Below are 14,515 nucleotides of genomic sequence, written 5' to 3' on the forward strand. Positions count from 1 at the left end.
TTCCTGCTGATACCCCTTTAACCCTTGACTATAAGATCTCAAGACTTGAAGGAGAACCTGGAAGTAGTGGTGTTCACATGTGACCCTTCTGGATGCTGGAGGTCTCAGGTTTGGGACATGTTTAATTAATACAAAAAATGCTAGAAAAACTCAACGGGTCTGGCAGCATCTGTTCGGCAAGAAATGGAGTTAACATTTCGAGTCTAAATGACTCTTCGTCAGAATTTGGGAGATGTTTGTTGGGTTATTTTCTACCCTTTCTTTTCTCTTTCTTTCCTTCATTCTTTCTCCAGAGCTAATAGTGTTTCAGAACTCTGCCAGAGACCCCATTCTTCTTGTGAAACTGGAAGTGCAAGCAGAACTTCTCCATAGTCAAACCTGAATCTATAAATACCCTTGCACTATGCCTCATAAATAATACCTAGGGCAGAATTTTTAGCTGAGCGAGTGGGCGCATGCTCGACCCACTCGAGTGTAAAATGATGCACAATGATGTCAAGCGAGTGTCCCGATATCGCCGCACACTCAAGCGATATTTCAGTTGGCGGGCGCACAGAGAGTCGGTAGCATGCACGCTGTAAATTAACAGGCATATGAAGGCCCTTAAATTAATAATTAAATGGAAATTTAATGAAACCTCATCTATTCCAACAGGAATTAAAAATACAATAAAAATGTTTGAATCTCATTTATAACATGTCCCTGCTCATGTGACAGAGTCACATGAGGGGACATATTTTTACCATTTTTAATTCTTAATTTGCGTTTTTAAAAATCTTCAGCTCCCTGAGGCAGCTCTGTGCCTTCAGGGAGCTTTCAGTGTGTGCACCCACGCACATGTGCAAACTTCAGCGTTTGCCCTCCTCCTGCCCCCACCCTGGCAGCGCTCAGTGTTGCAGTGTGCGATTCATGCTGGCTGGCCAATTAGCGGCCAGCCAGCATGAAATCGAGGTCGGGGCCCACTGCACCTGCCCAACAAGGTAAAAATCCTGCCCCTAAATTTACAAGAGCAATTTCACAGCCAAAATCTGAGTTTGGAAGAGAATTCAAATCCACTCTCACCCCTCCCAACCCTCACCTCCCTTTTGATCAGAATATAACTGCGCAGTTACCCTCAGGTGCCCTTGATTCTGAGATACTCAAAACAGCTGTTCCTGAATGGAAAGGAATTTTCCTGGTTAATCTGATTACTTGTTGGCCAGTACTGAGTGATGATATCTGAGAGAGAGGCAAGAAGGTCTCTGTGAAATTATCCCACGTTACTGGCAGCTGGGTCCCACCTTGGTTAGAAATTTCACCTGTAGATCTGAATGACCATCTGCAGAATTTTGCCCTTAGCGGGCGGGCTCAGTGGGGGCGGACATGGGCCGTCGGGAAGCCGCTCGCGATTGGCACCAGACCGCAATTTTATGCTGGCGAGCCAATTAAGGTCCGCCCAATGTGAAACACGAGTGGCAGCGCTCAACGCTACCTTTGCGTGGGGGTGTGGGGGAGAGCGGACCGAGTGCGAGTTCTTGCATGCGTGCAAGTGAGTGCTTCATAATCCCCCTGAGGCACAGAGCTGCCTCAGGGAGATGAAGCATTGTTAAAAAAAAGAAAATAAACATGTAATGAAACATGTCCCCTCATGTGACATGAATGGGGATATGTTATTAATTCAATTGTAAAACTTTTATTTTTATTTGCTTTTGGAAACCTCATCCTGCCCGTGGATGAGGTTTCCAAAAAAATGCAAAAGTGGCCTTTTTGCCTGCTCCTCAACCATTGGGTTGGACAGGCAGCGAAAAATTTATGTTGTTTGATTATTTAGTGGCCTTAACAGGCTTTTTAATTGTCGGCATGCGCGCTGCCAATGGAACTATCGCGTGACTGCGCATTGTCGTCAGCACGCTCAGCCGACGTCAACGCGAGTCATTTCACACTCGAGCGGGTCGGATGCGCGCCCACCCGCCAAGCAAAGCTTTCTGCCCCATGACAGGGAATTGCGAAGCTTCTTATTCCATGAAATTAGTTATTATTCTACAGATTTGATGTTCAATGTCGAGTTATAGAAGCCTCTGTCTAGGTTGCTGGCCATTAACCCCTGTTTTTTTTCATTCATTCATGAAATGTGGGTGTCACTGGCTAGGCCAGCATTTATTGCCCACCCCTAATTGCCCTTGTCAATTTAAGAGTCAACCACATTGCTGTGGGCCTGGAGTCACATGTAGGCCAGACCAGGTAAGGACAGCAGATTTCCTTCCCTAAAAAACATTAGTGAACTAGAAGGGTTTTTACGACAATTGGCAATGGTTTCATGGTTGTCATGAGACTTTTTAATTCCAGATTTTTATTGAACTCAAATTTCACCATCTGCCATGGTGGGATTCAACCCAGGCCCCTAGAGCATTACCCTGGATCTCTAGTCCAGAGACAATACCACAAGGCCGCCACCTCCCCTGTGTCAAATTAACATCAGTACTGAAGGAATGCAGTAATAAAATTAAAGTTATAAGGATTCCATTAGATCCAATGCAGCATTTTCCATTTCTTTCTATTGAATTTCCTCAACGGGATGGATAGATAAATATTCAGATTCTTGGGATTGTGGCACAGAAACCAGGAATGTTGCTGTCTTGATTCTTAGGGCTGTTTTTTGTCTCTGGAGGCGGGAAACAGGAGTTGGAATTGTTTCCAGATTTTTGCAGAGGTGCCACCTTAATCGGCACGCGGAAAGGTTCCCTGTCAAATTAAGAATGGCAGGCAGGCTTTCAAAGCTAGAGGGCCAATCAGAGGCCTTCCAGCTTGAGAGCAGCAGCAGGCTGCAGTAGAGGGTAAGGAAATGAGAGGGCGCTTCAACATGGACGCACTGTCTCACCAACATTTTTAAAACTTGAAGTAAAAAGCAGATTCAGCAGCTGGGTCACCATTTTGGGCAAGTGGTTTGGGGAGGGGGGCATGGTTGTGTGGGAGGGGGGAATCCCTCTACAGGAAGGCCTGTGGTTTCACCCACACACAAGCAGGCAGGGGAGTTCTGTATGCCTGCCTGGAGTGGTGTCCCACCAGCCTGTTGATGGGTGCCCACCTGCAGGCAATTGAGCTATCCTCACCTCACCCCGCCGGATCAGAACACTGGAGGCCAACTGGAAAATCTTAACTTGCTCGACAGTGCTCTTAGTGGGCCTAATTGGCACCCACCTCATGGACAAAAATGGCCACCACGGAGAATGGCGTTAAGAAACTGGCACACCAGTCGGCGTTGATTTTTCGGGCTTCATCAGCCTCCATTCCTGACCTTGGCAGGCCCAAAAATTCAGACCCTGGTCTCTAGGAGTTAACCAGTCTCAGCCAAGGCATTGCTCCTTTATGTCTTTATCCATTATCTGCATCTATGCTATTCACCTCAACTACTCCTTGTTGTAGCAAGATCCGCATTCTGACCAGACTCTTGGTAAAAAATTATTTCTGGCGTTCCCTAATGGATCTATTAGTGACCATCTTATATTTATGGCCTAGTTTGGCCTCCCCAGTCTTCTCTTTTCTGTAGAAAATACTTCCAGTCTATTCAGTCTTTTCTGTTAGATAGAAGCTTGCAGTTCCAGTATCAATTGTTCATTATTCTCTCTACAGGTCCAAAGCCAAGACACCATGAAGAACATGATGAAACGCTTGGAGTCAGAGATCAGCATCAGGGTGACGGAAACTCTGAGGAAGCAGGAAGACCCTCTCCATCGCCAGCGTGCTCTGGTAGAGGAGGAGAGACAGAAGTACCTGAATGAGGAAGAGATGACTATACAGCAGCTGAAGTATGTTCAAAATTATTTGCAAAACTAGATAATTGCATGAGCTAAGGCAGATTGTACGAACCATCACTCGAAATTGCAGAGCATTGAGCTCAAGGACACTACAATGACCTTAACATGACGATTGTCATAAAAACCCATCTGGTTCACTAATCTCCTTTAGGGGAGGAAATCTGTCATCCTTTCCCAGTCTGGCCTGTACGTGACTCCAGCTCCACAACAATGTAGTTGACACTTAACTGCCCTCTGAGATGGCTGAGAAAACTGTTCAGTTGCATTCAAGAAGGCGGCTCATCATTACCTTCTCAAAGGCAATTGGGAATGAGCAATGAATGCTGACTTTGCCAGTGACATCTACATCCTGTGAATAAATTAAAGAAATTGAGCATCTATTGGGAATGCAGGCAAGCAAATCAGAGAGAGAGAGACAGGAACTTCCTTCCATTTGGATTACAAGTGTCTCTCCTGACAGCCCAACCTGAATTCTTGATCGATTCTCTCAGCGTGGAAATCTCCACAACAAGCACATTGAAGGGAAGGCCAAGGGTTGAAAGGAATTTCTCCCAGTTTTGAGGTTCTGGGTTAAAATTAACTGAGCAGGAACTGATACACGCCATTCTCAGAATCAGTCAAGTCAGAGTCGAGAGAACAAAGGGTCTGAGGGAACTTTGTACTTGGAGCTGAGGAGAAGCAGCAGAAAAGTTCAGAAAAGCATTGCATTGCACAGCTCTGAAGAAGAGTCATACTGACTCGAAATGTTAACTCTGTTTCTCTCTCCACAGATGCTGTCAGACCTGCTGAGTTTTTCCATCATTTTCTGTTTTTATTGCATTACACAGTTTGACTTGCTGAAAATCAGCAGCATTTAGTAATTATGGCATTAATTAAATGGGAGGGGTGTAAAATGTCCCAAGGCGCTTCACAGGTACAATTATCGAAACAAAAATTGGCGTCAAGCCAAAGGTGACAAGTGACCAAAAGCTGGAACAATGCGGTAGGTTTTAAAGAGCATCTTAAAGGAGGCTGGAGGGGTTGAGATGTTTAGGGAGGGAAGCCCAGAGCTCAGCGCCCAGGCAGCTGAAGATACGGCCAGAAAAGCTGAGGTGAAGTAATTCAGGGAATGCTCAAGAGCTCAGAATTGGAGAACCGTGGAGTTTTCAAAGGGTTGTAGGATTGGAGTTTACAGACAGAGAGAATGGCAAGGCTGTGGAGGGGATTTGAAGATGAGAAAAACAGCTTTAAAATTGAGGCATTGTCAGACTGAGAGCTGGTGGAGAGGAGAGCAGCTTTGGAGAGTTGAAAAGAGAGTGAGGGTCTGGTTGGGTCGGGTCCAGTCTCTAAAAAAATCAAAGTGTGACAGCACAGGAAAACAGGTAAGTGATTGGTTGGTGAGTATTTTTGTCCTTTACCTTTCAAATTTTATTGATAATCTGGAACATAATTTATTGATAACTGAAATGTTTTATTAGTAGTAAGATTTCCTAATGGTAGTAAAGCTTATTAGTTGTAGTAGGCTTTATTAATTAGGAAAAATAATTTTTAAAAAATTCATTCATAGGATTTGGGCTTCACTGGCTGGGCCAGCATTTATTGCCCATCCCTAGTTGCCCTGGAGAAGGTGGTGGTGAGCTACCTTCTTGAGCCGCTGCAGTCCATGTGGCGTAGGTACATCCACAGTGCTATTAGGAAGGGAGTTCCAGGAATTTGGCCCAGTGACAGTGAAGGAACGGTGATATATTTCCAAGTCAGGATGGTGAGTGACTTGGAGGGGAACTTCTGGGAGGTGTTGTTCCACATACCACATAATAAAGGTGGCAGGACAAGTGATGTGTTGCGACGGAATGTCAGAGCTTGTGGACACCCGTTTGATCCAGAGCAAACACGTCTGCACTAAATGCCTATGGCTGGAGGAACTTTGGCTCAGAGTCATTGAGCTAGAGGCCGAGCTGCAGATGTTGCGATGCATCAGCGAGGGGGAAAGTTACCCGGACACTTTATTCCAAGAGGCGGTCACACCCCTTGAACTAGGGTCATCCAATTAGTCAGTGATCAGGAACAGAGGGTGTGCTTGCAAGTGAGGGATCAAGAAGGTGGAAGTAGAGGAGTCTTAACCCTTGCAATTGCCCAACAGATTTAAGATTCTTGCAGCTTGTATGGATGAGAGCAGGGGCTGCAAGGTGGATGAGCGAACTGACCATGGCACCCGAGTACAAGAAGCCATTCAAGCGGGGGGCGTAAATAGGAATGTAGTGACAGTGGGGGACGGTATAGTCAGGGGAATAGACACAGTTCTCTACAGCTGAGAACGTGAGCCCAGAAGGCTGTGTTGCCCAGGGTTCGGGGCATCTGTTCGGAGCTGGAGAGGACTTGCAGTGGGAGGTAAAGGATCCAGTGGTCAAAGTCCACATGGGTACCAATGGCATAGATAGGACAAGAAAACAGGTTCTGCTGAGGGAATATGAGCAGAACCTCAAAGGTAATAATCTCTGGATTATTACCTGAGCCACAAGAAAATTGGCGCGGGTAAATAAGATTAGAGTGATGCATGCGTGGCTAAAAGATTGGTGTGAAGAAATGGGTTTTGTTTCATGGGGCACTGACATCAGTACTGGGGAAAGTGGGAGCTGTACTGTTGGGACATTCTTCACCTGAACCATATTGAACCAGTGTTCAGGTGAGTCGTAGGGTGGTAGAGAGGGCTTTAAACTAAATAGCGAGGGGAAAAGATCATGAGAGAGGCGATGTAGTAAATCAAAGGGTAACAAAGTGGTAATACAGCAGGGTAGCGATTTGGGTAACAATAACCAGAGTGTGGTAGGAAGGGACAGAAAGTACAAATTTAAGAGTGCACCAGTAGATAAGGCCGGAGATTGCAAAAATGGTAAAAAGACGGAGTTAAAGGCTCTGTAACTGAATGCGAGCAGCATTCATAGTAAAATGGATACATTGTTAGCAAAGATGGAAATAAATATGCATGACCTGATAACCATCACAGAGACATGACTGCAAGGTAAACAAGGCTGGAACCTGAATATTGAAGGGTATTTGACACTTCAAAAAGATAGGAAGCAAGAAAAAGGAGGTGGGGTAGCTCTGTTAATTAAGGATGTCATTAGTGCAGTAGTGAGAGATGACCTTAGCTCGACAGAGTAAGAAATAGAATCAGTTTTGGTAGAGATAAGAAATGGTAATGGTAAGAGGTCATTTGTGGGAGTAGTTTATAGGCCCCCTAACAGTAGTCACACTATAGGACAGGGTATACAGGAAGAAATAAATGGGGCATGTAAGAAAGGTCCTGCAATAATCACAGGTGACTTTAATCTACATGTAGATTGGGTGAATTAGATTGGCAAAGGTAGCCTAGAAAAGTTCATAGAGAGAATGTGGGGCAGTTTCTTAGGGTAGTACATTCTAGAGCCAACCAGGGAGCAGGCTATTCTAGACATGGTAATGTGCATTGCAACGGGATTAATAAATAACCTCATGACAAAGGAGTCTTAAGGCGACGGTGATCATAACATCATAGAATTTAATGTTCAGTTTAAAGGTGAGAAGTGTGGGTCTAAGACTAATGTTTTAAACTTGAATAAAGGTGATCATAAGGGCATGAAAGCAGGGCTATCTAAAGTGAACTGGGAAACTAGGGGTGGGGCCGGGAGCGGCCGGGAAAGCGACTGCTACTTGCCATCAGGGCCCGACCATGATTTCACACTGGTGGACTAATTAAGGCCCGCTCGGTGCGGGGGGGGGGAATGAGCGTGGAAGTTTGCTCATGCGTTGGGGGTGTGTGCAGGAAAAGCTCTCTGAAGCACAGAGTTGCCTCAGGGAAATGAAGATTTTTGAAAATAAAAGAGAAAGATTTTAAAAATGTTAATAACATGTCTCCTCATGTCACATGAGCAGGGACATGTTAGAAATTAGTTTGAAAATTTTTTTAAAATTATTTAACGACTGATCAAAACTTCATCCTGCCCGTGGATGAGGTTTTGCAAAAAATCCAAAGGCCGTGTGGCCTTTTCACCTGACGTCATTGCGCATCATTTTATGCTCGTTCGGGTCGGGCACGCACCCGCCCGACGAGCGCAATATTCTGCCCTAGGTTAAAAGGTAGGAACAGTGCTGATGCAATGGCAGACTTTTAAGGACTCTCAGCAAAGATTTATCCCAGTCAGAAAGAAAGACTCTTTGAGAAGGATGCATCATCTGTGGCTGAATAAGGAAGTTAAGGATAGTATCAAATTGAAAGAAGCACTGTAGAAATCTGCAAGGATTAGTGGTATATCAGAAGATTGGTCATATTTTAAGAACCAACAAAGAATGACTAAAAAAAAATAAAGAGGGAGAAAGTAGAGTATGAGAGAAAGCTAGCTAGTGATATAAAAACAGATAGTAAGAGTTTCTACAAGTATTTAAATATGAAAAGAGTAACTAAAGCTCATGCTGGTCCTCTAGAGAATGAGTCTGGGGAATTGATAATGGAAAACGAGGAAATGGCAGAGGCGTTGAACAGGTATTTTATGTCCGTCTTCACTGTAGAAGACTTCGAAAACTTTCCAAAAATACTTGAAAATCAAGAGGCAAACAAGAGGAATGAACTTAAAACAATCACCATCATTTTATAGGGAGGCATAGTGGTAATGTCACTGAACTAATGATCCAGAGGCCCAGCCAAATGCTGTGGGGACATGTGTTCAAAAACCACTGATGGAATTAAAATTCAAATAATAGCTCTGGAACATAAAACTAGTCTCAGTAATGGTGACCATGAAACTATCATTGATTGTGTAAAACCCTATCTTGTTCACTAATGTCCTTTAGGGAAGGAAATCTGTCGCCCTTACCTGGTCTGGCCTACATGTTACTGCAGACCCACAGCGTTGTGGTTGACTCTTAAACGCCCTCTGAAATGGCCTAGCAAGTCACTCAGCTGTACCAAACCACGACAAAGTGTAAAAGGAATGAAACTGACAGACCACCATGGCCTTCACTGTCGTCGGGTCAAAATCCTGGCACTCCCTCCCTAACAGCACTGTGGGTGTACCTACCCCGCATGGATTGCAATGGTTCAAGAAGGCAGCTCACCACCAGCCTCTCAAGGGCAATTAGGGATGGGCAATAAATGCTGTCCTAGCCAGTGACGCCCACATCCCATGAATGAATTTTAAAAAACGTAGGAAAAGGTGGTGGGAAACTATTAAACCTAAAGGCTGACAAGTCCCCAGGACCTGATGGCCTACATCCTAGGATCTTAAAGGAAATGGCTGCAGAGATAGTTGATGCATTGGCTATTATCTTCCAAAATTCCTTACATTCTCGAAGGGTGCCTGTGGATTGGAATATGGCTAATGTAACACCTTTACCCAAGAAAGGAGGGAGATGAAGGCAGAAGCTACAGGGCAGTTGGCCTAATGCTTGTCATAGGGAAATTGCTAGAATCTATTTTTGAGGAGGTTTTACAGGGCACTTAGAAAATCATAATGTGATCTGGCAAAGTCAACATGGCTCTGTGAAAGGGAAATCACGGACAAAATCGTCCCAGATTTGCACTAAATGCGGTAGCGGGCGGGAAAAACAACGTTTTATCCGCCGGCCGCAATGCAGCTTCTCATGCCATATCGTCCCAATCTCGCCGCAATAATAATGTAGTCCTGGGAAACACACCATTTCGATGGCGGGTGGGCTCCGATTCATCCACCACACTGTCACCTCACCACTTCATCACACCAGGTGCCACATTTAAAGTACAGCCATGCAGGCATCTCTCAGTGCTTTCAACCCAGGACTGCAGCAAAGAAGACATGGCCCCAAAAGGCAAGAGGACTGCAGCCTCCAGGTTTAGTGACGCATCTCTTGAGCGCCTTTTGGACGCGGTGGAGGCTGGCTGTGATGCCCTCTACCCTCGCTCTGGCTGCAGGAAGGGCAGCAACATTACCACACCGGCTTGGTAGGTGATGGCAGTGGTGATCAGTGTCAATGCTGCACAGAAGAGGTTGGCCATCCGATGCAGATGGAGGATGAATGATTCTCATCCATGCAGCCAAGGAATGGCAACCATCTCATCACTCTAAACTCACACATACCCTCCCATATCATCTGGCCTCATCTCCTCTGGAGACTGCCTCCTCAGCCCTCACCATCTTGAGGCCATTTGCACAGGTCAGTATATGCCCCCAAACACACCCTGGGATACCCTCCTTCTCCAGTACAGCCCTCTCCCTGCAGCCTCTTCCCTTGCCTGAGGCCACTTCTCCCTCTTCCCCAAGCAAGCCCTAGCCCTGCAGCTATTGAAAAGCCACCCCCACCTTACGGCTGGTCTGCCTGTGAGCCCCCTAAAGGTGATGTGGTGCTGCCTGCGAAGACTGGCGCTGATGACAGCGAGTGCTGCCCGAAGCAAGGTAGGCAAATAAACCTTGAAGTCCCGGGTGAAGTGCAGCCCGCCAAGTGCACGCCTTATATATGCTGTTGTGAAATCAAGATGATGTGCTTGAACGATCCAGCATGGGGGGATGATTCTAGTGGGCTAGGCTTATAATGATATGCAGATGTATTACAATGAGGTTCCCGACATCCAACGGCAGGAAATGTGGCCCGCCATTGATGGGCAGAGTGGATGATTGCAAACTGGTTTCACGATGTTGAGAAACCTATTTTTGGCCTTCCCACCGTATTGTCCACTCATGTTGCTGAACACGCCCGACACCAGCGGGCACAGAAAATGCCACCCCATGTTTAAATAATTTCTTAGAGTTTTTGGAAAAGTAACAAGCAAGGTGGATAAAGGGAACCTGTAGATGTGGTGTATTTGGATTTCCAGAAGCCATTTGATAAGGTGCTATATCAAAGGTTACTACACAAGATAAGAGAACATGGTGTAGGGGTTAATATATTGACATGGATAGAGGATTATTTAGCCATCAGGAAGCAGAGAGCAGGGATAAATGGATCACTTTTTTGGCAAGCTGTAACTAGTGGAGCGCCACAGGGATCAGTACTGTGGCCTCAACTACTTACAATCTACATCAATGACTTGGATGAAAGGATTGAATGTATGGCAGCTAAATTTGCAGATGGCACCAAGATAGGTAGGAAAGTAAGTTAAGAGGAGGTAGAGAGTCTGCAAAGGGATATAGCTATTTAAATGGAGAAAGATTGCAGAACTCTGAGGTACAGAGGGACCCGGGTGTCCTGGTACATGAATCACAGTCAATATGCAGGCACAGCAAGTGACTAGGAAGGCAAATTAAATGCTGGTGTTTATTGCAAAAGGAATAGAATATAAAAGGAGTTTTACTGCAGTTCTACAGGGCCTTGGTGAGACCACATCTGGAATACCGTGTACAGTTTTGGTCTCATTTGTAAAAAGATATAATTGCGTTAGAAGCAGTTCAGATAAGGTTCACTCAACTCATTCTTGGGATGAGGGGCTTTTCTTATGAAGAAAGGTTGAACAGGTTGGGCCAAAACCCATTGGAGTTTAGAAGAATGAGACATTTAAGATCCTGAGGAGATTATAGGGTGGATACCCGGAGGATGTTTCCACTTGTGAGGGAGACTAGAACCAGGGGACACCATTTAAGAATAAGAGGTCTCCCTTTTAAGACAGAGATGAGGAGAAATTCTTCCTCTCAGTGGGTCAGTAGTCTGTGGAATTCTCTTCCCCAGAGAGCGCAGTGGAGGCTGAATTTATTCAAGGCAGAGTTAGGTTTTTGATAGTCAGGGGAATCATGGAGAGTTATTTGGCGGGGGGGGGGTGGGTGGCAGGCAGACAGGAAAGTGGAGTTGAGACCACAACCAGATCACCCATGATCTTATTGAATGGCAGAGCAGGTTTGAAGGGCCGAATGGCCTATGTTCCTATGACGTAGGTCAGAGAACACAGGGGGTGATATTTGCCAGTTTGAAGTTCCACTTTTGCTGTCAAGTTCCAGGGTTACCGAGTAGCATTCAGCTGTTAGTTGACAAACCAGGTCTGTCTGCTGGTTACTGGTAATACATTTTATCCCCTCTTAAGATGGCCAGGTGGACTGCACACCTGTGAGCTGCATCCTGTTACCAAGCAACAGCAGGTACTCCATTGCACATCCCAAAAACATCCAACTACACATCGCATTAATCATAAACTAACCCACTTAAAATGAAATAAAGTGATTTGCCTGTAATCAGATTTAGGTTTTGCATGATCCAATAATGTTAACTGAGGCAGGGGTACAGAGAGACGGTGCATCGGTTTCAGAATTGAGACATAATTGGATCAATGAAAGAGAAATACAAAATAATGTGGCTAATGTGTATTTCCATGGAAGTTATATGGAAGTTTTTAAATGCAAGATCACTGTGTAATCGATTGTGAAGCGTATGTGTTTGTCATGGGGAGGAGGAGAGCAGATAAACATGTGCGTTTGTGTGATTATGTTTGGTAGCTAGGTTACACAGTTTATTCCTGTTGAAGGAGCTGGGAGTTTAACGGTTGTTGGGGATTACTGACAAAGTGTTTTACACTGAATTCAATAAAGGATAAACAAATCTTTTCGACAGATATTTACCTGTATCAATCTTGGCCGATTGTGACTCAGAGGCACAAAATATTATTACCCAATGACATGGATTCAAGTCCCAATCCAATCACTTGAGCACACTATCTCAGCTGACGCTCCCAGTGCAGTATTGAGGGAGTGCTGCACTGTCAGAGATGCAAGGTTAAGCTGAGGTCCCATCTGACCTCAGCGGATGCAGTGGCATCCAGTGAGCCAGCTCCATGTATGAAGGTTAACTATCCATCACTGGCCTGTGTGCTCTGGTCTTCAATCCTTCTTCAGCGATAGAGCATGGACCCAGGCAGGCTGTGGAGAGAGAGAAATGAAAAACAAGGGTTGACAATGTATTTAGTTATGTAATTAGAGATTTTGTGTGGTTTTATAATCTTGGTATTAAGTGATGGATCACCATCTTTTTGTATTTATTCTTGGGATGTGGTCTTTGCTTGCAAGGTTCATATATATATGTATATTTTCCATCCTTAGATACCAGTTTGAAACATAGAAACACAAGAAATAGGAACAGGAGTAGGCCATTCAGCCCTTTGAGCCTGCTCCACCATTCGATAAGTTCATGGCTGACATGATCAGGACCTCAATTCCACTTTCCTGTCTGCTCCCCCATAACCCTTGACTCCGTTATCAATCAAAAACCTGCCTAACTAAGCCTTGAATATATTCAATGACCCAGCCTCCACTGCTTGCTGAGGTAGAGAACTCCAAAGAGTAATGACCCTATCTGACAGAAAAAATTCCTCCTCATCTCCATCTTAAATGGGAGACCAATTATTCTGAAGTTGTGATCCCTAGTTCTAGATTCTCCCACAAGGGAAACATCCTCTCAGCATCTCCCTATCAAGCCCTCTCAGAATTTTATATGTTTCAATAAGATCATCTCTCATTCTTCCAAACTCCAATGAGTTTGGACTCAACCTGCTCAACCTTTCCTTATAAGCCAACCCTTTCATCCCAGGAATCAAGCTGGTGAACCTTCTCTGAACTGCCTCCAATGCAGGGAAATCCCTCCTTAAATAAGAAGACCAAAACTATAACAGCATTCTCAGTGCTGTCTCACCAATGCCCTGTACAATTGTAGCAAAACTTTGCTACTTTTATACTCCAGACCCCTTACAATAAAGGCCAACATTCCATTTGCCTTCCCAATTATTTGTTGTATCTGCCTGCTAACTTTTTGTGATTCATGTGTAAGGTCACCCAAGCCCCTCAGTGTTGCAGCATTCTGCAGTCTCTTCATTTAAATGATATTCTGCTTTTCTATTTTTCCTACAAAAGTGGAAACGATTGAGTGGTTTGATAGACTTCTTCAGAGAGGTGTCTGACTGGAGTTACATGTAGGCCAGACTGGAGAAGGATGGGTGGTCTCCTTCACTAAAGGTTGTTTAATCATAAATTCATCAGCGCTTGAATTTACCAGATTTTTAAAAACTGAATTCAAATTAAGATGTTATGGTAGGATGAGAACTCAAATTCCCAGGATTATTAATCCAGTAATTTAACCACTGCGCTAACATTTCTGCTAATCCAGTGTTAACGGTTCAAGCCTGTAACTGGCTCTGTTAACCCAGATTTTTACTTTGTCCTAATTATCTTTTGCCATAACTACCCTGAACACTACCACCATTTGTTTTAATCAGCTCTGCTTTGGAGCTCAATGAACAGTGAAAGTATCACCTTGAAATGACTGCCCGGTCGGTTCAAGTGAAGGTAAATTTCTGTAATGAGCCAATTATATGTGTGAGGGTCTACTGCCCCTCACTGGCTGTGCTAAGTACTTCCATGAAGAAACAGATCATTATTGCAGGTCTTTCATACACTATTTGGGCAGGGACCTTTGTCAATCAGGCCCTTTCTTTATTAATTCACACACTTATTGCCCATCCCTAGTTGCCAGTGACTTACTAGGCACTTTGGAGGGTAATTTAGAGTCTGTTACATTGGAGTGGAACTGGAGTCAGGTTTGGGCCCAGATGGGTAAGATAAGAGAGCCAGCTTTAAAAAAGAATAACACACTTTTTTGAAACCTAATAACAGTACTGGATTGCAAACAATTCATTATACAAAACACTTGAGCTCATATAGATGTGTTAAAGCAACGTGTAAATGGCAGTATTTTTGATTGCAGCCACTGTCAGATACCAGGGTTAGGCTCACACAAGAGGTTTATTGTTCCTTCGAGAG

The 14,515-nt window shown here is 44.5% G+C and overlaps 1 protein-coding gene across 10 annotated transcripts in view; it reads left to right on the forward strand.

Annotated features, from left to right (window-relative positions):
- The window catches only part of srcin1a (SRC kinase signaling inhibitor 1a), a 382,976-nt gene that overhangs the window by 318,912 nt on the left and 49,549 nt on the right, over positions 1-14,515 (forward strand). For all 10 annotated transcript variants that reach the window (XM_078529401.1, XM_078529403.1, XM_078529405.1 and 7 more), the window contains one exon: positions 3,610-3,785. In XM_078529401.1, coding sequence (XP_078385527.1) covers positions 3,610-3,785 — 176 coding nt within the window. The remainder of the gene's footprint in view (positions 1-3,609; positions 3,786-14,515) is intronic.

Source organism: Cetorhinus maximus, chromosome 25, assembly GCF_964194155.1.
Source record: "Cetorhinus maximus chromosome 25, sCetMax3.hap1.1, whole genome shotgun sequence".
NCBI lineage: Eukaryota > Metazoa > Chordata > Chondrichthyes > Lamniformes > Cetorhinidae > Cetorhinus > Cetorhinus maximus.